Raw genomic sequence first — 20,704 nt, 5'->3', positions numbered from 1 at the left:
AAGGCCTGAAATTTGGTGGGAGGGAGTCAGTCAATTAGATTGACTCCAGTGTGTAACTGGTATTTAATTTATCGACCTCGAAAGGATGGAAAGCAAAGTTGACCTCAGTGGAATTTGAACTCAGAATGTAGCGACGGGCAAAATACCACTAAGCATTTCATCTAGAAGTGCTAACGATTCTTATTTCTTTATTGCCCACAAGGAGCTAAACACAGAGGGGACAAACGAGGACAGACAAAGGGATTAAGTCGATTACATCGACCTCGGTGTGTAACTGGTACTTAATTTATCGACCCTGAAAGGATGAAAGGCAAAGTCGACCTCGGCGGAATTTGAACTCAGAACGTAACGGCAGATGAAATACCTATTTCTTTACTACCCACAAGGGGCTAAACACAGAGGGGAAAAACGAGGATAGACAAAGGGATTAAGTCGATTATATTGACCCCACTGCGTAACTGGTACTTATTTAATTGACCCCGAAAGGATGAAAGGCAAAGTCGACCTCGGCGGAATTTGAACTCAGAACGTAGCAGCAGACGAAATACCTGTTTCTTTATTACCCACAAGGGGCTAAACACAGTGAGGACAGACAAACGGATTAAGTCGATTATATTGACCCCAGTGCATAACTGGTACTTATTTAATCGACCCCAAAATGATGAAAGGCAAAGTCGACTCGGCGGAATTTGAACTCAGAATATAGCAGCAGAGGAAATACCGCTAAGCATTTCGCCCGGTGTGCTAACGATTCTGCCAGCTCGCCGCCTTCATATAATTCTAATAACAGACAAAAATCAATAAAAAAACTTAGATCACAGACAGACATAACTAAGATTGAGTCAACTTTTTTTTCCAATAATAATGATTTCTGACTAACACAAGGCCAGAAACATTTTAGAGAAGAAGACTTCAATCAGTTGAATCAACCCTGCAGTTTGCTCATCAATTTATTAACAATCCCTCCATGCCTTTCCCTACCAAAGAATGAAAATAAATCTACTTTGGCAAGACTTGAACTCAAACTGTAAGGTAACAAAACTATAATGGGACATTTAGTCCAGGTCCTCAAGTATGTTGACCAAACCAATAAGAGTTTCTAACAATATCATATATCTCTATATATATAAACGGCAAAATGTCTGTGTGTGTGTCCTTTATACAAATCCACAATTTTTCAGTTAGAGGGCTCGCACTTTCTATGGTCATTGAAAACCGTCCAAGGGTGGTCGTGCACATCTTTACATTTCCACAGTCACCCCGCAAAGCCATTAAAAAATCAATAGAAGTGACTTTTTTGTGAATTTTTAGTGCTAGTATATATATATATATATATATATATTTCATGGAGTGGAGGGAGGCTTCATCATCATCGTTTAACGTCCGCTTTCCATGCTAGCATGGGCTGGACGGTTCAACTGGGGTCTGGGAAGCCAGAAGGCTGCACCAAGCCCAGTCTGATCTGGCAGTGCTTATAATTGATTAAATCACTGCTTCCCCACCCCCATCACCACCACCAACTGCCGTTTAAATTTCTTCACTCATTGTCATTGTTTTACAAGTTCTTTCCATGCTAGAATGTGTTCTTGACATGTTCTTGATGCCTCCTTAGATGAGTCAGAGGACAAAATTTCATTTGCTTTGTATGCCTGGATGCCCTTCCTAACACCAGTCACTTTATAGAGAGCACCAGGTACATTTTTGTGGTACCAGTACCAGCAGAGAGATGGCATGTCCTCAAAAAAGTCTAAAGATCGTCTCAACCTAGCCCCATACTTAGGAATGCACTGGGTGCATTTTATTATGTCACCAGTACCAGAAAGGAAGAAGGAGGAGATAAAAATGGACAAGTGAATAATGGATGTTGATACCAAACGACCAGTGGGGACAGTGAATCTAAGCAGTGATTCCAAATGACCAATGAATCTAGTAATTCTAGGCAGTGTAAGGGATACATGCAGGGCTGACGAGGTATCTGAAGTATATACCTCAGGTTGGTGAGAGAGTTAGGGTGAGATGGATAAGCTAAGAGTGTAGTCTTGGTGATGGAGTTAGATCGGTTCAGTAGCAGCCAGAAGGGAAAATGGCAAAGTTTACCATGGAAAGATTTGAACTCTGGACAAAATGTGTTGTAACTAAATACCATAATGCATTTTGTCCAGAGCTCTACCAATTCTGCCAATCCACTAAGATTTAGGATTACTCCAAGACATCTGAAATTGTCATGCTGTATCTCTAAATATTCTAGGATTAATGAAAGCATGCCAGAGCAGCCAACTGGCTTCCATGCCAGTGGCATGTAAAAGGGCACCATTCGAGTGGGATCGTTACCAACGTCGCCTTATTGGCACTTGTGCTGGTGGTATGTGTAAAGAGATTTTTGTGAGGTTGTTGCCAGTACGGCCTGACTGGCCCCCGTACCAGTGGCACGTAAAAAGCACCCACTACACTCTCGGAGTGGTTGCTGTTAGGAAGGGCATCCAGCTGTAGAAACTCTGCCAAATCAAGATTGGAGTCTGGTGCAGCCATCTGGTTCGCCAGCCCTCAGTCAAAATCGTCCAACCCATGCTAGCATGGAAAGCGAACGTTAAACGATAATGATGATGTCTCTTCTGTGATATCTCTAACAGTAGCCACCAATACTAACATATTTTATCACCACACAATGTGTGTGTTATGTGACTTTTGAATCCACAATCTACAGTTATGCTGAAATGCAATGGAAACATTAAACCCACTAAAAGATTTTTTAGTGTCAGCACTTAGATCCAGTCACACGATCTCAAAAGTCGTTTTGGGGTAGTAACTGCAATTTCTTAAGCAGTAGTATCGTAGAAACAGTAATACCTCTGAACAGGATGCTGGTATATCACGGTTAATATAATAATATAATAATGAAATTATTGTATACGGTGCTCAAGTGCACCACAACTTGTCAAAAGTGCATATAATGTATATGCAATAATGTACAAATGTCTGGAAAGCGAACAGTGTATGAGTCAGATACATGCTTGCATGTGTATAGAGGTGAGAAAATCAGGTGCAGTGTTGGCGAATCTCAGGAAGCATGGAAGTTTTGAAGGATGCAGTGCTCCGATAACTAACAACTGATGCCGGCAGTCTGTTCCATGCTTCAGCAACTCTTAGCGTGTTCCTAGATAATCTGGAATTCATTCTCAAACACGAGTGTCAACTGGAATCATCATCATCATCATCATCATTTAGCGTCCGCTTTCCATGCTAGCATGGGTTGTATAGAATTAACAAAATACCAGCCACAACAGGTTTGAACTCACAACTTATGCACCACATCAACATTCTGTTATCTACTCATCATCATCTGTCTCATTTTAGAATCTGTAGAATGTACGCAATATTCACTCTTAAATACCTCTTTTCCCGAAACTCTTTATTGCTAAAGTGTATACAGTATACTAAATTATCATCATCACCACTTTAACTTCCAATTTTCCATACTGGCATGGATTAGACGGAGTTCATTAAGCAAATTTTCTACAGCTGGGTGCCCTTTCTGTCACCAACCCTCATACTTTAATCCCTGATCTCCTCGCATAAAGACTCTTCCCTTGGTGTTTGTAGTCTTACAAGCAGCATAGCAATCTTACTTGCAGAACAAGATACCATGAAAAAAGCACCCAGTACAAATTGTGAAGTGGCAGATGTTCGGAAGAGCATCCAGCTGTAGAAACCATGCCAAAGCAGAGAATGGAGAAGAATGGATGCATTGGATCCTGTCGAACTGTCCAACTCATACCAACATGGAACATCGATATTTAAACCATAGTGGTAATGGGGCATGCACACACACACACAACAGGTTTCTTTCAATTTGTCTACCAAATCCACTCAAAAGGCTTTTGTTAGCCTAGGATTATAACAGGAGATACTTGCCCAAGGTGCCATGCAGTGGAACTGAACCTGAAACCATGTAGCTGGGAACAAAAATCCCTCCGACCCTTAAAGCCTTAATTCTAAAGTCTCTGTAAAATACAAAATAGTTACACCAAAGTCTCTTCTCTCTCTCTAAACTTATGCAATACATTTTTCTGCCAAATTCCTTCCTCTCCATTTTAGCAACATCCAAGAACTCTAACTTTGAGCATGAATTCTAATTTCTGTACAAAAGATTTTTTTTTTTTTAATGATAAGAACTCCAAGATGAGTTGAAATAAGAAAATGCTTCGGTTGAATTACCTTTAAGAATGCATGAAATCTAGGATTCTTCTTTTCACATTCCAGAATACTCTCTTTTGTTTTTTCGAAAAAGTTCACAAATGGGGGATATGCTTTTACCAATTTATCCGCCTAATCAATAAAAACAGATTAAAAGAATATTATAACAATGGCAATTCCATCTTGTTGCTGTGATTTAGAGTTATCTAAAGAAATTGAAAACTAATGAAACACCATTTCACAAGTGAATGGCTAAAATCAAACAAGGTAACTAATAAATAGTTTTTTTTTATTAGCCACAAAGGCATGAATGAAAAGAGGAATAAAAAAATATGTGTACTGCATGAACCAAAAGTTACAAACAAGTCTATAATTTCAATAAGCTTATTCTAATTATTATATTTGATGACATCCCAATTTCAGCAGCGCATATTCAGAGGAAAAATGGATTTTAGTGCATTAAAACTTATAGGAAGCCTAACTTTGCCTATAGGGATGATTTTTCTGAGACTGATTTTTTTTTTAAGTGCATTTTCTCTGCCATCAAATACAGTAATTAGTACTTTTCTTAAATACTGTTAGGAAGTATTGAAACTCCAATCATGACTTTTTAATATTTTAATAACAATATAAGAAAAATACAAAAAAGAAAATAAAAGAAATTTATTAAAAACTGAGATTGTTTTGTGACTTTTGACTCAGCTGGTATATGTCTAACTTTTTACACCCTATCCAACTCTGGCCATCACTTGCAAACAAGGATGACCTGTAACAAAATACTACACTTCCACTAAATACTCTAGGTGTCGATGTATTCCTCAAAAGTCATCAACACTCAACCCTCTCGCCCCTTGATTCAGTGGAACACTGAAGGGGAGAGAGTGGGCTGGACCAGTACTGGGTAGCTGGTACTAATTTCAACTGACTGGATCTACATGAAATGAAGTGACCAGTACTGGGTAGCTGGTACTAATTTCAACTAGTGAACTGACTGGATCTACATGAAATGAAGTGACCAGTACTGGGTAGCTGGTACTAATTTCAACTAGTGAACTGATTGGATCTACATGAAATAAAATGACCAGTACTGGGTAGCTGGTACTAATTTCAACTAGTGAACTGACTGGATCTACATGAAATGAAGTGACCAGTACTGGGTAGATGGTACTAATTTCAACTAGTGAACTGATTGGATCTACATGAAATGAAATGACCAGTACTGGGTAGCTGGTACTAATTTCAACTAGTGAACTGACTGGATCTACATGAAATGAAATGACCAGTACTGGGTAGCTGGTACTAATTTCAACTAGTGAACTGACTGGATCTACATGAAATGAAATGACCAGTACTGGGTAGATGGTACTAATTTCAACTAATGAACTGATTGGATCTACATGAAATGAAATGACCAGTCGAGGAATCAAATCCACGACCTCATGATTGTGATCCCCAAACGCTAACCAATAAGCTATACACCTTCACCTACAATCATCCAACTCATTATGGGTTGACCTTTCTTAAAGCCACCATTCACACTGGTGAAGTTACTTCCAAGTAAGGCAGCAAGAGTTATGGCCCTTGTCAAAATACCTAATTCACTACAATTCAGCTGGGTTTTTTCTTTTTCTTTTCCATTTAATCTTCTTTTTAATAAACCTCTCATAATTATATCAATAATTCCAACATAACCTATCGGCCAATGCAATCCATCAAACAGATGACCAAACTCATTAACACTCTAAGAGTGTTCAAGGAATATCTCGTTGTCTCGTTGCCACGGAAACAAATCACCAGTAGTTAACATTGATTTATTGGTATTCATCATATTGATACAGGTTCACATTATTTAATTTCATCTAAACTATACTTAATGACCACACGTTCTGGGTTTGCTCGAGTTTTGCTTTTTTTTTCCTTTTTTTTTATTAGGGTTTTGTGTTTGATTTTCTTTTTTTTTTCTCTGCTTTTGACATCATCAACCTATCTAACAAAACACAATCGACTGAAGAGCAAGGAAGGCTTTGAAATTTAAAACCAGTCTGGACACAAAAGATGGCTGCGGCATTGTTTTCAGGTAGCATCTAATGACCACAACGCACAGGACAGCATGTAAATATAGTAAAACGTAAAGACTGTATATGATCAGTGAAATAACTCTGTGTGTGTGTGTGTGTGTGTGTGTGTGTGGAACAGAATATAGAAAAAGAATTACATGTTTAAGAATGACATCGCCAACCAAGGCATCTTCTTTCCAGTTGTTAATCAAGTCTGACAGCTCATCCCTTATTTTACAATGGATGTCATAAATTGGTGGGATTTTACCAAATATTGATTTAATCTCAAGTGGTACCAGTATTGGCACGTTGTAATGGTTTGGTTCCTCAATTTTTTCCTTAAATACCTGAAAAAGTAAGATAATAGTCTCAATATTAGTTTCATTTTTTTTAAAGTTTACAGCAATAACAGTATATATTCAACTACTACTACTACTACTACTACTATACTATTACTACTAGTATTATTATTATTATTATTATTATTATTATAATATTATTATTGAGAGAGCAGTGCATGCTATCAAAGTGACACTGGGGTGAAATATACGAAGCCCAGTATACCCATCATGACTACCCGTCTGATAAGGGTACACCAAGCACATGCATCACAACTATATGTGCATGACATGGTGATCTCATATTAAGATAAACAGCACATGACCTTGCAGGTGGGGCCCAGTTAGAATTTTCTACTGGTCGAGTAACCCATCCCACTCAAAAGGTCCTTGAATAAGGGTTGTTTAAGGATGTTGAACGAAACAACCATGTTTCCAGAGGTGAATTATTCAAACCCCAAAGAATCCCTCTCAACACATGGCTATGATGCTCCACCACTACTTCTGCTTGTGATCAGAGATGCACATATCGTCAGCCACTAAGGGACATGCTCAACTGGTTAAGGTCAAACAACTGACAAGCAAATCGGTGGTATTGAGCAGAATATTTGCTGTAGTTCATCTTTTTTTTATACCAAGACAAAACAATGTACATAATAACACTTCCATTATTATTATTATTATTATTATTATTATTATTGTTATCATTGTTATCATTATTACTATTATTACTACTACTACTACTACTACTACTACTACTACTACTATCATTATTATTTTCATTGTTTTTGCTTTGATTAATATGAGCTGTTCCAAGTCTCAGCCTGAGACCCAAGTAAGTTGAACATTTAACTATATAAGTGCTGTTAATGGTTAGCAATGATATATTGTATGGGAAGAAGACCAGATTCTGCTGAAATTGTAATATTTGAGATTTTGGAAAAGTTTAAAAGGATATTCTCAGATTGACAGCAGTTTTCTTAGCATGTGGCCAGTACTCATGAGAACAATTTTTGTAGTTCTGATACCTTTGGCTTTCCTGGTATTTGGCCACAGTGTTTATGAGCACCATTTGGTATTATGCCCAGAGCTCTGATGGTCACAGGTACAGTAATCATTTAGATGCCATGTTTTTGAGACCTCTACTCCAAGGTCCTTGGGTTTTATCATTCATCCTCATTTAAGCATCCAATTCTTGATACTGGAATTTGCTGAGGCAGATTTTCTATGGTTGTTACGTTACCAACCGTCACCTGTTTCCAAACAAGATAAAACTTCCCTGTGGCCAGACGTTTTTCAGAGAAGACTGGAAACAAATGATGTTACTTGTATGATGGTGACACACACTACAATCAGCTTGAGAACACACACACACATATATTATAAAAGACACCCGTGCCGGTGCCACAAGAGAAAAGCACCCTTGCTGGTTCCACATAAACAAAGCACCCCTACTGGCACCATGTAAGCTGTACTCATGCTGATGCCACATAAAAAGCACCCAGTAAACTCTGTAAAGTGGTTGGCATTAAAGAAGGTCATCCAACCATAGAAACCATGCCAAAACAGACAACAGGAGCCTAGTGCAGCCCTCCAGCTTCCAAGCTCCTGTCAAACCATCCAACTCATGCCAGCATGGGAAACAGACATTAAATGATGGTGGTGATGATGATGATGATGAGCACCCGTCAATTGTTGGGCGATATGCTGTGCTTGTGAAGACCTGTTGAACCGAGAGAAATTGTAGTTGAGGCCAATGCCAGTGCTATCTAACTGGCATGTAAAAAGCACCGTTCGAGCATTGGTCCTCATGGAGGCAGCGACAGATGACCAAGACCCTTGGTGATATACCATGCTTGTGTAGACCTGTCAAGCCAAGTGAGACCGTAGTCGGGCCGATGCCAGTGTCAGGTCAATGACACCTGTGCCAGTGGCACATAAAAAGCATCCACTACACTCTCAGTGTGGTTGGCATTAGAAAGGGTATCCAGCCATGGATACCCTTTCTAATGCCAAATCAGACTGGAATTTGGTGCAGCTCCCCAGCTTACTGGTTTTCTGTCAAACCGTCCAACCCATGCCAGCATAGAAAGCAGACGTTAAATGATGATGGTGACACACACACACACACACACAACAAGCTTCTTTCAGTTTTTGTCTATCAAATCCATTCACAAGTTTTGAGTCAACTTGTGAATAGAAGACACAAGTCCAAAGTTCCACACAGTGGGATTGAACCAGAAGCCATGCAGTTGGGAAGTGGACAGCCTAACCACACAGCTACATCTGCGCCTATTGCTGTTACTGTTTGTCTTATTGGCCACAAAAGGGCCAACAGATTAGAGACAATACAAATGCAAAATAAACAATGGAATGAGATTGGTTTACATCAAATAAAAAAAATAACTTCAGCAATAACAAACAATCAAGAAAACAAAGAAACAAAAATAAACAGCAATAACAACAGCTGTGTGGTTAAGACGTTTGCTTTGCAGCCACATGGCTTTCAGTTCAGTCCCATTGCATGGCACCTTGACTATCAACTAATGCCTTGTGAGTGAATTTGGGTAGACAGAAACTGGGTAGGAGTGTGTTATGCGTGTCTGTTCTTTACACTACTTGACAACCAGTGCTAGTTTGTTTGCATTGCTGTAACTTAGCACTTTGACAAAAGAGACTGACACAATAGCAGACTATAAAAAAATAAGTGCTGAGGTGAATTTGTTTAACTAAAACTGTTCAAAGCATTGCTCCACCATGGCATGGTCGAATGACTGAAACAAGTAAAAGATGAAAGCTAATAAAACAACAGAAAGGTTGTCCAAATTGAAAGGAGGAGATAAACCTGCATACAAGGCACCAGATACACACCACACTGGCTTACTCTGCCCTTTTCCAAATCTCACGTCCACCCTACAGCAGTATACTGTAGACCCGTTTAGCCTCAGCAATTCCACTAATCCCTCTCGTCATTTATTAAGTTTACAGAAAGACAGTACCACTTTCTCTAAGAATCTCCTTTTCAGGTTGTACCTGACAAAGTTGATAAGGGTTTGTCCTAAGAAAAAAATTCTATCCCCAAACTTTTCAACCCCATTTACAACACAACTTTACTGATCATAGTCACTAAGCAGAGAGTTGCTACCCACTCAACTTTGTCAAAGGAAGACAGTGACTTAGTCTTCATGAGACAATAATAATCGCTTTTGATTTTGGTGTTTATTTCGATTAATAAAGTTTTGTTTGAGCCGAGATATGTGCATTTGAATTTAATGGTTAAAAACTGCAAGAACTTTCTTGACAACCTAATATCTGAAAAATTCTGATAACTGGATGCTAGTCTTAAAGTTCAAAAACAAAAACACCTCATACTCAGTAACAAAACAGACAGGAAAATCATCGTCATCATCATTTAATGTCCATTGTCCAAGCTGGTATGGGTTGAACAGTTTGACCAGAGCTGGTAAGCTGAAGGGCTGCACCATATTCCAGTCTTATTTGTCATAGTTTCTATGGCTGGATGCCTTTCCTAATGCCAACCACTCCAAGAGTATAGTGGGTGCTTTTACATGCCACCGGCATGAGTGCTAGTTGCGTAACACCAGTGTCTGCCACAATTGCGATTTCACTCGGCTTGATGGATCATCCTTCTCAAGCACAGCATATTACCCAAAGTCTCAGTCATTTGTCATTGCCTCCATAAGGCCCAACACTCAAAAGGTGCTTTTTACATGTCACTGGCACAAGTGCCAGTTATGTGACACCGACAGCAGCCACAACTATGATTTCATTTGGCTTGACAGGTCTTCACAAGCACAGCATATCGCCAAATGTCTCAGTCACTAGTCACTGCCTCCATTGAGGCCCAGCATGGAAGACCATGCTTCACCACCTCATCCTATGTCTTCCTGGGTCTCCCTCTCCCATAGCTTCCTTCCATTGGTAGAGATTGGCACTTCACACAACTGTCCACATCCATATGCACCACATGGCCATACCAACGTAGTCATCTTTCTTGCACACCACATCTTAAGCCCAACTTTTCTCTCAAAACACTTACACTCTGTTACACATACACACTTACATACTAGTTTCACATCTTTCAAGCATTTGCATGTCCTCAGCAGCCACAGCCCATGTTTCACTGCCATGTAGCATGGCTGTTTGCACACCGTCATTGTACAATTTGCCTTTCACTCTGAGGGAGAGGCCCTTCATTACCAACAGAGGTAGGAGCTCTCTGAATTTTGCCCAACCTATCCTTATTCTAGCAGCTACACTCTCAGAGTATCCAGCCCCAATACTGACTTGGTCACCTAGTTACCAGAAGCTATCAACTTCAAGTTTTTCCCCCCAGGCATTTGATGGAGTCTATTTTCTGTACATTTTTAGTGTTAATTGTACCTGTGCACCTGCACACCCCAAAACAAGTTTTCCTGTTAACCTTCCTTTGATATTGCTGCATCACTTGTGTCTCCATAGCTTGCACTGTGTACATCTTATGAAGTTTCTACATATGACTTTTCTACAAATTGACCAGAGCAATCTACCTGAAGGGACTTGTTATTTGTCCTCTTTCATATTTACTAAGACTTTGGTTTTTGCTATGTTAACTCTAAGGCCCTTCGATTCTAGACCTTGCTTCCAAATCTGAAACTTCTCTAGTTCTGCTAGTGATTCAGCAATAAGAACAAGCTCATCAGCATAGAGGAACTCCCAAGGGAAGCCTGTCTTAAATTCCTCTGTTATTGTCTGAAGGACTCTGATGAACAAGAGATGGCTGAAGACTGATCCTTGGTGAACCCCCACTTTTACCTTGAATTCTTCACTATACTCATTGCCAACCCTCACCTTACTGACAGCATCCCTTTCTCCAAACCAACAAAAGCCAAGTACAGAGGTTTATCTTTGGCTATGTATTTCTCCTGCAGCTACCTTATCAGAAATATAGTATCAATAGTCCTTCTCCTTGGCACAAAACTAAACTGCATCTCATCTAGACCTTCTCCCTTATTAGTTGAGCTTTGGCCCTCTCTGTGACTTTCATCACCTGATTCAACAATTTGTTACCTCCATAATTATTTCTATCAAATGAATCACCTTTACCTTTGTAGCAGTTGGCTATGGTGCTGCTACACCAGTCATTGGGTATGATTCCTTCATGTATCACCTGGTTAACTATACAGGTGACTAGACCATAACCTACACTGCCAGATATTTTAAGCATCTCAATGGTGATTCTTGATGGGCCAGGGGCTTTCCTTGTCTTCATGTCCTTAATTGCTTTATCTACCAAAGTACTGACAATTCAGATAACTGGTCCCTCAGTTGGGTCAACATTTGGCAGAAGTATTTTTATTGACCCGTAGCTAACTATAGTTTTCTCTCTAATATTCCTTAGATAGTTATTGACCGATTGCAAGGCTGGCCAGCACCTGCCCACCCACCTCTCACATGTCCCTGGAGAAGGGAGACAACTATAGTTGCACCTATTTTCCACTACTGCCCACATGTAGTAGCCACAACTTGTTTTGCAATTCTCTGCTAGCAGAGCTGCCCTATTCTCACCTCCTCTCACTGTCAACAAGTTAGAAGTTCAAGTTAATATTATGACTAAGGAGCCATACTTTTGATTTTGCACAAAGTATTGTTCTAGAGAATATCTGTCTAGGCATAAGAAATTTAAGGTTTGTTTTAAAAGTGATTTCATGATAAGGTGACAGTAGAAGATCTTTGCTGTTGTGTACATTTAAAAATACTTTTGTTAATGTTTACAGATGAAAATGTTTCTGGAATCTCACAGACAATATTTTTCATAGGATATGAGCAGTTCCCATGAGCACTATTTAAAAAATTTCTTCTATTTTTGGATTTCCTGCTATCTGAGACAGATAACAATCATCCCCTTTTGCTATCATTCCTAGGGTATTTATGACAACAGGTATTGTTTTAGTCTTGAGGTTCCACATTTTGCAGGTCCAGGTTTTTGCAAATTATTCAGTGAATATACTGTGCCAATCTGTTGAGATACTCTGTGGGTGCAAGAGGTCTGCACATGGAAACAACATGATCGATGGTTTCAGCCTAGTGTTTACATACACAGCATATTGGGTTACTGCCACTTCAAACTTCAAAAGTAGAATGGGAAGTAATTAACTTGTTTTCAATTTGTTTATTGAAGAATTTAGTAGACATAGAGTGTCTCTTCAAACTTTAAAGTTGCTTCGTTAAAGTCACTTAATGATAAAAAGATGATGGAAACTGACTACTGATAAGAAACTAATTAATAAATGTATAAGAAGTTAGCTCATAGACACAAAATTTTAATTAGCAGAAGAGTTTTACAGTAGTGATGTATCAAAAACAGGAATTGATAGGGTTGGGTTAAGAAGAATTTAAGCAAGTCAAGGCTCGTCCCTTGCAACCCGCTCCAGCTGAGCATCCCTAATCTCGCAGGCTCATAAGTGCTGGTGCTATGTAAAAAGCGCCCATACAGGTGCTGCATAAAAGCACCCAGTACACTCTGTAAAATGGTTAGTGTTAGGATGGATATCCGGCTGTAGAAATCATGCAAAAAAACAGACAGGAAACCTGAACAGCCATTCAGCTGGCCAGCTTCTGTCAAACCATGCTAGCAAACCCATGCTAGCATGAAAAACTGACGTTAAATGATGATGATGATGGTGATGCAGTACTTGAACACAGTATAACAACTAGCTCTGACAGCAAAGTGTTCTGGAAATATGTACATTTGAAACAGAGACCTCATTCTCCAGTTGGCCCTCTTTGCAATCCCCACACAAGTCAGATCAGTGAGGATCCCAAAGAGTGCACAGAACTTATTGCTGAATGCTATGCTGGCACTTTTACTGTTGATAATCCAAATGTACCATCCTCACCACCTCTAACATCAAATTTTATAACATCTGCAATGCTACAATGCCACCTCAAGAATAAATGCAAGTGTTGTATGGGGACCAGGATAGAGTATAGGGAATATTATCTCTCAATCTGACACTGATATTATCCTGGCTGCTAGGAAAACACTAATTTATTTTACGGATAATTACTGGACTTGCAACTCATCTAGATTCCTTTGATACAACCATGGGCTCTTCTGATTCAGCCCAGGTTACTGACCTCATTGACTTATTTCTTTCCCAAATTAAACAGCACTTCCCAACCTTTCCAGAGGCTCTACAGCCACTGGTCTATCTCAACCTTCTGTTAAATCCACCAAGAAAGCCCTCCATAAACTTAAAAACTCTAACTTAAGTATCTATTTTGAAAATGATACCAAAGTGGCCATTTTCTTAAATGTTATCTCTTAAATACAGACCTATATCACCCTTTCCATAAACCCAATCAATCATTACAATATATCAATATCCAATCCAATCATCCTGCATAGCACCCTTAATAGCATAATCACCAGCATCTCAATCAGAATCTTCAACTTAACAGTTAATTAAGATGTTTTTTAACAATCATGCTCCATATAACTATGCCGGGTCATAGTGCTAGTATTTACTAAAACAGCTTCTGCTTGTCTCTACATATCACCTCTGCTCAAATCCAAACTATACAGTCACCGCCCTACCTCTCATCTTTCCCCTTGTCCCTAATGTCTCTCAGCCACTCACCACTCTGCCTAATCTTTTCTCCCCTCAACAACATCCCTTTGGAATTTTTTCTCTTTTGCTGTATTCCTAAATTCCTAACAGAAGTTCAAACTGGACATAAATTTTTATGACCTCGGCCATTGGTCAAAGCATGAACAACATCTCTTCGTCCATAACTAAAGTGAAAAATGAAAACCTCTTTTTAGTAGTAGTAGTAGTGGGAGGAGGAAGAGAAGGAGGCAGACCTCAGCTGTTAGTAAGCTGGTGAAAAAGATGTTTATATGTAAATGTATGGAATTATAATTACCATACAAAATAATGAAATTCTCTAAATACTACCAATTCCAGACTAACAGGTAAAGAAATAGAACTGTAACTCCATTAAAAGATTTCAATTGAAACTGATATAGCCAGAAAGCTGCACGGTTTTTTTTTTCTTTTTTTTTTTTTTTTTTGGTTTTTTTTTGTAATTTGTCTCCAAGTGTTGTTTCAAAGATTAAGTTCCATCCAGAAATTTCCAATGCTTTGTTTGTTTCTTATTTCTTTTTTAGAAACTAATAATATTCCTCATATGAAATAGTTGTTCCCAAAGAACAATGATGAAATAATCGGTATTACTTACATGGAGAATTGTGTGCAAGATCTTCACATAATTCCATTCTGTCTGCAGCAATTCCATTGCAACTAAACACCGCTGTGATGGTTTGATAGCATTTCTATCCTTGGAACATTTTTCTGGGAAAATGAATAATGGGAAAAATTTTTTCTTTTAAATATACAAAATTAAGTGAGTTGTTATTTGCATATCTTAATCTTTTAAGATGACTAGCATATTTATTCATGACACATTCCAGCAAATTCAAATGTAAATATGTTAATCACTGTTGTATTTCATCACAGGAGATCAACTTCTCTGCACTGTATGCTCATAGCCTAATTCATTGGCAAATGAAACTCTAAGACAGTCGATGTTTCTCAACACCATTGTGTCTTGTGAGCAAGAGGTATCCCCAGACAAATGAATATAACAACAGTGGATGCTCTCATATATAATTTCAGCAAACAACATGCATGCATTCATCGTAAAGGAAAAGTTGTTCTCCTATGACAAAACTCAGCAGTGATTAACATATTTGAGTTCAAATTTGTCAAAACATTAAGAATAAATACACATCATCATCATCATCATTTTGATTCTCACTGTTCACCATACACATGATGGTTTATTATCCATCTGTTAACAGATATCAACACGTGTTAGCAATCAGTTTGTTTGCTGAAATTATAAACACAAGTATCAACTCTTGTTAGATTCATTAATCACTGGGACAGGGTGGGTGTGCCTCAGGCTGACATGACACAATGACGTCAAAACACCAACTGCTAATGAATCAAGTGGTTATCAACACGTCATCATCGTTTAACGCCCATTTTCCATGCTAGCACGGGTTGGATGGTTCGACCAGGGAGCCAGGAGGCTGCACCAGGCTCCAGTCTGATCTGGGAGTGTTTCTACAGCTGGATGCCCTTCCTAACGCCAAGCACTCAAGTGTAGTGGGTGTTTTTTATGTGCCACCGGCACAGGTGCCAGGCGAGGCTGGCAACAGCCACATTTGGATAGTTCTTTTATGTGCCACCAGCACTGGTATCACAACTACAATTTCCATTGATCTTTGATCAATTTCGATTTCACTTGCCTCAACAGGTCTTTGCAAGCAGAGTTTTGTGTCCCAAGAAGGAAAGGTATGCATAAGTGGACTGGCTACATCCCAGGTAGAGGCCACTCACTGTAAAAGAGGTGTTCTCGTATGATGAAACACAAGATTAGCATATTAATGGTTGAATCTCCTGGAAGGGATTAAGAATAAATGTGCCAGTCATTGCTTTGATTTTTCGCAGTTCACTTGGTATATAACAACAAACTTTTAGTCAAGAGAAAAAGCAGTTCCTTGATGCTTTACAGGGCCCCTGCCATTGGTTGTGTGGGGGGGGGGAGAAGTTATTGTGCAACAAGAATGGAATAACAATAATGCCAGCATGAGATTGCAATGTCTTCTTTAAAGCATTAATCAATGAAGTGGTGTGCATGTGTGTGTGTGTTTGTGTCCCCACAAACATACCCATGTATCCACTCAGTGGTTTGGCATTGTGAAGAGACCATCAGGTATTTACTCAGATTACCATCCAAAGTTATCCTCCTGTACCACTTATGTAGGACATGCACAGCTAGACACACCTAGTTAGACCTAATTAATCATAGAAGAAAGAAAATAAGAACATAAATCATCTTCTAGCATAAACAACACCTCAGATACATCTGTTCAATTAGTATATATAATAATGATAGGTGTGTCCAGGCAGACTTGGATGAAAACCATTAAATGTACAGAAAACAAAAAAAATCCTATGTGACTTTGGAATATTAGTTAATAGATATGAAGTAGTAAGAAAAGAACTGGTTTGTTAACCCTGAGAGAGTCAAGAGTTCACAGACGAAATAATGATGTACAGAAATAGAACAATAAAGAAACGGCTATTGGGACTGGCTTTGGTAATTAGTAGAACATAAATGATACAAGATCACTTAAACACTGGTGATATTTACAATATCACTGCCATCACCATCATCATAATTGTTTGTTTCTGATTTTACTGTTATTCTCTAAAATTTGCTGCACCTACATAACAATCAAAGAACTTGATACCAAGTTATGGTAATTTCCAAAATCCAATAACAGTTCTTCTTTATATATTAACCCTTTCGTTACCAACCCGGCTGAAACCGGCTCTGGCTCTGAGTACAAATGTCATTTTTTCATTAGTTTTGAATTAAAATCTTCCACCAAACCTTAGTCACAATTTATGTTCCTAACACTAGCTGAATGATAAATAAGTTATTTTACCTAATTCTTTGTTATATTTAAAATTAATTGAAAGAAACATAGAGCATCTCGACAGGAATATGGTAACAAAAGGCTTAAAAATATATAATAGAGAAACAATTCTTAACCCTTTTGATACCAACCCCACTGAAACCAGCTCTGGCTCTGAGTACAAATGTCTTGTTTTCATAAGTTTTTAATTAAAATCTTCCACCAAACCTTAGTCACAATTTATGTTCCTAACACTAGCTGAATAATAAATAAGTTATTTTACCTAATTCTTTGTTATATTTAAAGTAATTGAAAGAAACACAGAGCATCTCAAAATAAATACAGTAACGAAAGGGTTAAGCCACAAACACTGTTGTTGTTGAGCGACTTTGATCAGTGCTGCTCGATGACGCCTATACTATAGAGTACACTTTATAGGGTGTACATATTGTTAAGGAACAAAACAACTGCTGCACCCCCTATACATGCAATGCTCCAGTCTAATGCAAGACTATGCTGCACATAAACCCGAAGTTACACATAATTACTATTTGGGACGCAATATTGAATTCATGCTATTCTTTAGTCAGTTTGTATATGTTTGAACATTCTGGAAGTGTCTGGAGGATTTCATTAGTATGAAGCACCCATCAGTAATTGCAGTAATGGTGCAGCTATTTCAGAATGAATGTGTGTTTTGTGGTTTTCCAAATAAAATAATTGATTAAGTGTCACTGACATTCAGACCCTCTAGCACTGATACATACCCCACTTAAGATCCCCTACTATTAATACACAGCCCCATTGAAAGCCCTATCATTAGTGCATAGCCCTGTTTAGCCTTTAGTGGATTAAACCTATCACATGACATTGCTACATAATTCCACAGAGCTTTTGGTCAAATGCTAATCTCTAGCTTGAACACAGCCAAGAGAATTTGTAGTGAATATTCAAGAAGATTCAATGCTAAAGAGATACTGATGGAGCTTCTCAACTGCTAGAAACAGTAGCAAAATCTCCCTCAAATCACACCCTGACAGCTTAAATAAAGATGGATGCAGTAGATAGTGTATAACTTGATACACATAAAGACAGAATGGTCACAACTGGAATGCTTTTGATCAAGACTAACCTGGGACTAAACAACAATACTAAGCTGCTGTGATATATATACTATTTCCAAAAATGTTAGTCAAGAATGGCTGTGTGGTAAGAAGTTTGCTTTCCAACCACATGGTTCTGGGTTCAGCAAAACGACCGATAGAATAAGTACTAGGCTTACAAAGAATAAGTCCTGGGGTCGATTTCCTCGACTAAAGGCGGTGCCCAGCATGGCCACAGTCAAATGACTGAAACAAGTAAAATAGTAAAAATAGTAAAATATACACACACACACACACACACACGCACGCACGCACACACACACATATTCTTTCGATTGCAAAGTATCTAAGACCAAGAAGAAAACAAGAAAATTCATACTCTATTTCAGATCCCAACCTAAGAACTGTTAAAATAAACCAATAACCATTCAACCAGAATTTTTAATTAAGGTGTTTCTTCAAATCCTACCTTCCACACTTCTTGTTTCTATTAATGACTCATTTTGGCATATTTTCACAGGTGTCATATTCTTGTCAGCAAAATCTTTGGAGCGTCTCTTGGGACCCCAGTTTGGAGTCTGCTGGTCTTGGTTTAATCGATCATTGATGTCTTGAAGAAGGCGACGCTTACGATTCTTTAATGAGTTGTTCAAATAATTTGGTGTGAATGGTTCCGGTGACTCTTTCTGAAAAAAGATGACCATTAAAAACAAAATGACAAAATACTAAATACAACAAACAAATAAAAAAAATTGTAAATGATTTAGATCAGTAATTCATAATGTTTCAGGTTCTTTTCATGAATTTTACAGAGGCTTTTGAAAGCATAGACCCCACCTTCTAGCTTTGGAAATTCTCAGAAGGAAACCCTATCCAATGTGATCAGATAATCCCCCTTTAAACTTGGAATGCAATGATTAAGTAGGATTTATTGAGTGGCAGAGGGAATGCTTCGTGGGAATTATTCCAACTGGCTGTGCTCTGAGTTGAAGCCCACCAGGGTCAGCTGTGCACTTCATCTTTCCAGGGGACAATAAAATAAAATAGTAATCCAGAGTGATGGATTGGGAGCCCTGTAAAACACCAGATGTGATGTCTGGTGGCTTATATTCTGGCTCTTTGCTTTCCAAGTTCAAATCAAATCATGGCCAGCCTGGGTGATACACTCAATCCTTAATTCTGCTAAAGGCACCACCACCACCACCTCGCACTTTGGAAGTGTTTAGCAGAAACCACTCTGTTGCCAACATTCAGTTAAGCTTCCAACATAAAGACACCTATCACCCATTTCAGAGAACTCGTAAAAGGTTGAGGGCCCCTGCTTTGTTGCCTGACTAAAAGATTTCAAAAAGATATCTACATATGAAGGTTCACAATCTGCTTTCATGACCAATATTTGCACAAGTAGGCTAGTGGACATAATTCTTTCCAATTTTGGCACAAACCCAGCGATTTTGATGGGTGGGGATCAGTTAGTTACATCAATTCAAGTACTTGACAGATGCTTTATTTTATCCTGAAAGCAAAATTGTAGCCATCCATACATACAGGCATGTTCTTTAGGGCCATGTCCCCATTCACTCTCCCAGCTGAGAGGATATACTCATGCTGGTGTTACATGCAATACATTCGTACCAGTGTCACATGTGGTGCACTTGCACCTGTACCACTTGTGATGCATGTGTGCTGGTTCCACTTGCAGTGCACTCATGTCAGTGCCACTTGCAGTGCACTCGTGCCAGTTTCACATTTGGTGCACTCATGTCGGTGCCACATACAATGCACTCATGCCAGTGTCACATGAAATGCATTTGTGCCAGTAACATGTACAGTGCATTTGCGCTGGCACCATGTACGAGGCACTCATACCAGGGCCACATACAATGCACTTATGCTGGTGCTACGATGATGTTGGGCTGGAAGCATGTAAAAAGCACCCAGCACCCTCTGTAAAGTTTTGGTGTTAGGAAAGACATCCAACCATGGAAACCATGCCAAAACAGACAATTGGAACATGGATAGTTCCCCAGCTGACCAGCTCCTGTCAAACTGCCCAACTCATGCCAGCATGGAAAATAGACGTTAAATGACGATGATGATGGATGACAGAGTTGACCTCAGTGAGATTTGAAGTCAGAATGTAAAAAACCAACCGGACAAATAAAGTGAGTTAATGGCTGTATACTACACCAGCTTCACATAACCAGCCCCAGCCCATTCAAAGTACCTTGGATTGCAGGACAGCCAGCTGTGCTTAAATTGGATTATAGGGCGACCTGCTGTGCTTGAGGAGACCTATTGAGTCAAGTACATCAATATCAAAATATTGTGATACAGTGACATGTAAAAAGCACCATCCGAACGTGGCCGATGCCAGCGTCACCTTGACTGGCTTCCATGCCGGTGGCACGTAAAAAACACCAACCATTGCCAGCCTCTGATCCCTGTGCCAGTGGCAGGTAAAAAGCACCCACTACACTCACAGAGTGGTTGGCATTAGGAAGAGCATCCAGCTGT

At 39.0% G+C, this 20,704-nt stretch overlaps 1 protein-coding gene across 1 annotated transcript in view; it reads right to left on the bottom strand.

Annotated features, from left to right (window-relative positions):
* The window catches only part of LOC115210279 (protein ECT2-like), a 182,868-nt gene that overhangs the window by 48,588 nt on the left and 113,576 nt on the right, over positions 1–20,704 (bottom strand). The window contains exons 11-14 of the mRNA XM_036501941.1: positions 18,657–18,873; positions 14,834–14,946; positions 6,410–6,598; positions 4,216–4,326 (exon numbers count right to left, since the gene is read on the bottom strand). Coding sequence (XP_036357834.1) covers positions 4,216–4,326; positions 6,410–6,598; positions 14,834–14,946; positions 18,657–18,873 — 630 coding nt within the window. The remainder of the gene's footprint in view (positions 1–4,215; positions 4,327–6,409; positions 6,599–14,833; positions 14,947–18,656; positions 18,874–20,704) is intronic.

The sequence above is a fragment of the Octopus sinensis genome, linkage group LG4 (genome assembly GCF_006345805.1).
Source record: "Octopus sinensis linkage group LG4, ASM634580v1, whole genome shotgun sequence".
Lineage (NCBI taxonomy): Eukaryota > Metazoa > Mollusca > Cephalopoda > Octopoda > Octopodidae > Octopus > Octopus sinensis.
The sequence above is the reverse complement of the archived record's forward strand: the minus strand, read 5'-3'. Positions and strand labels throughout refer to the sequence as shown.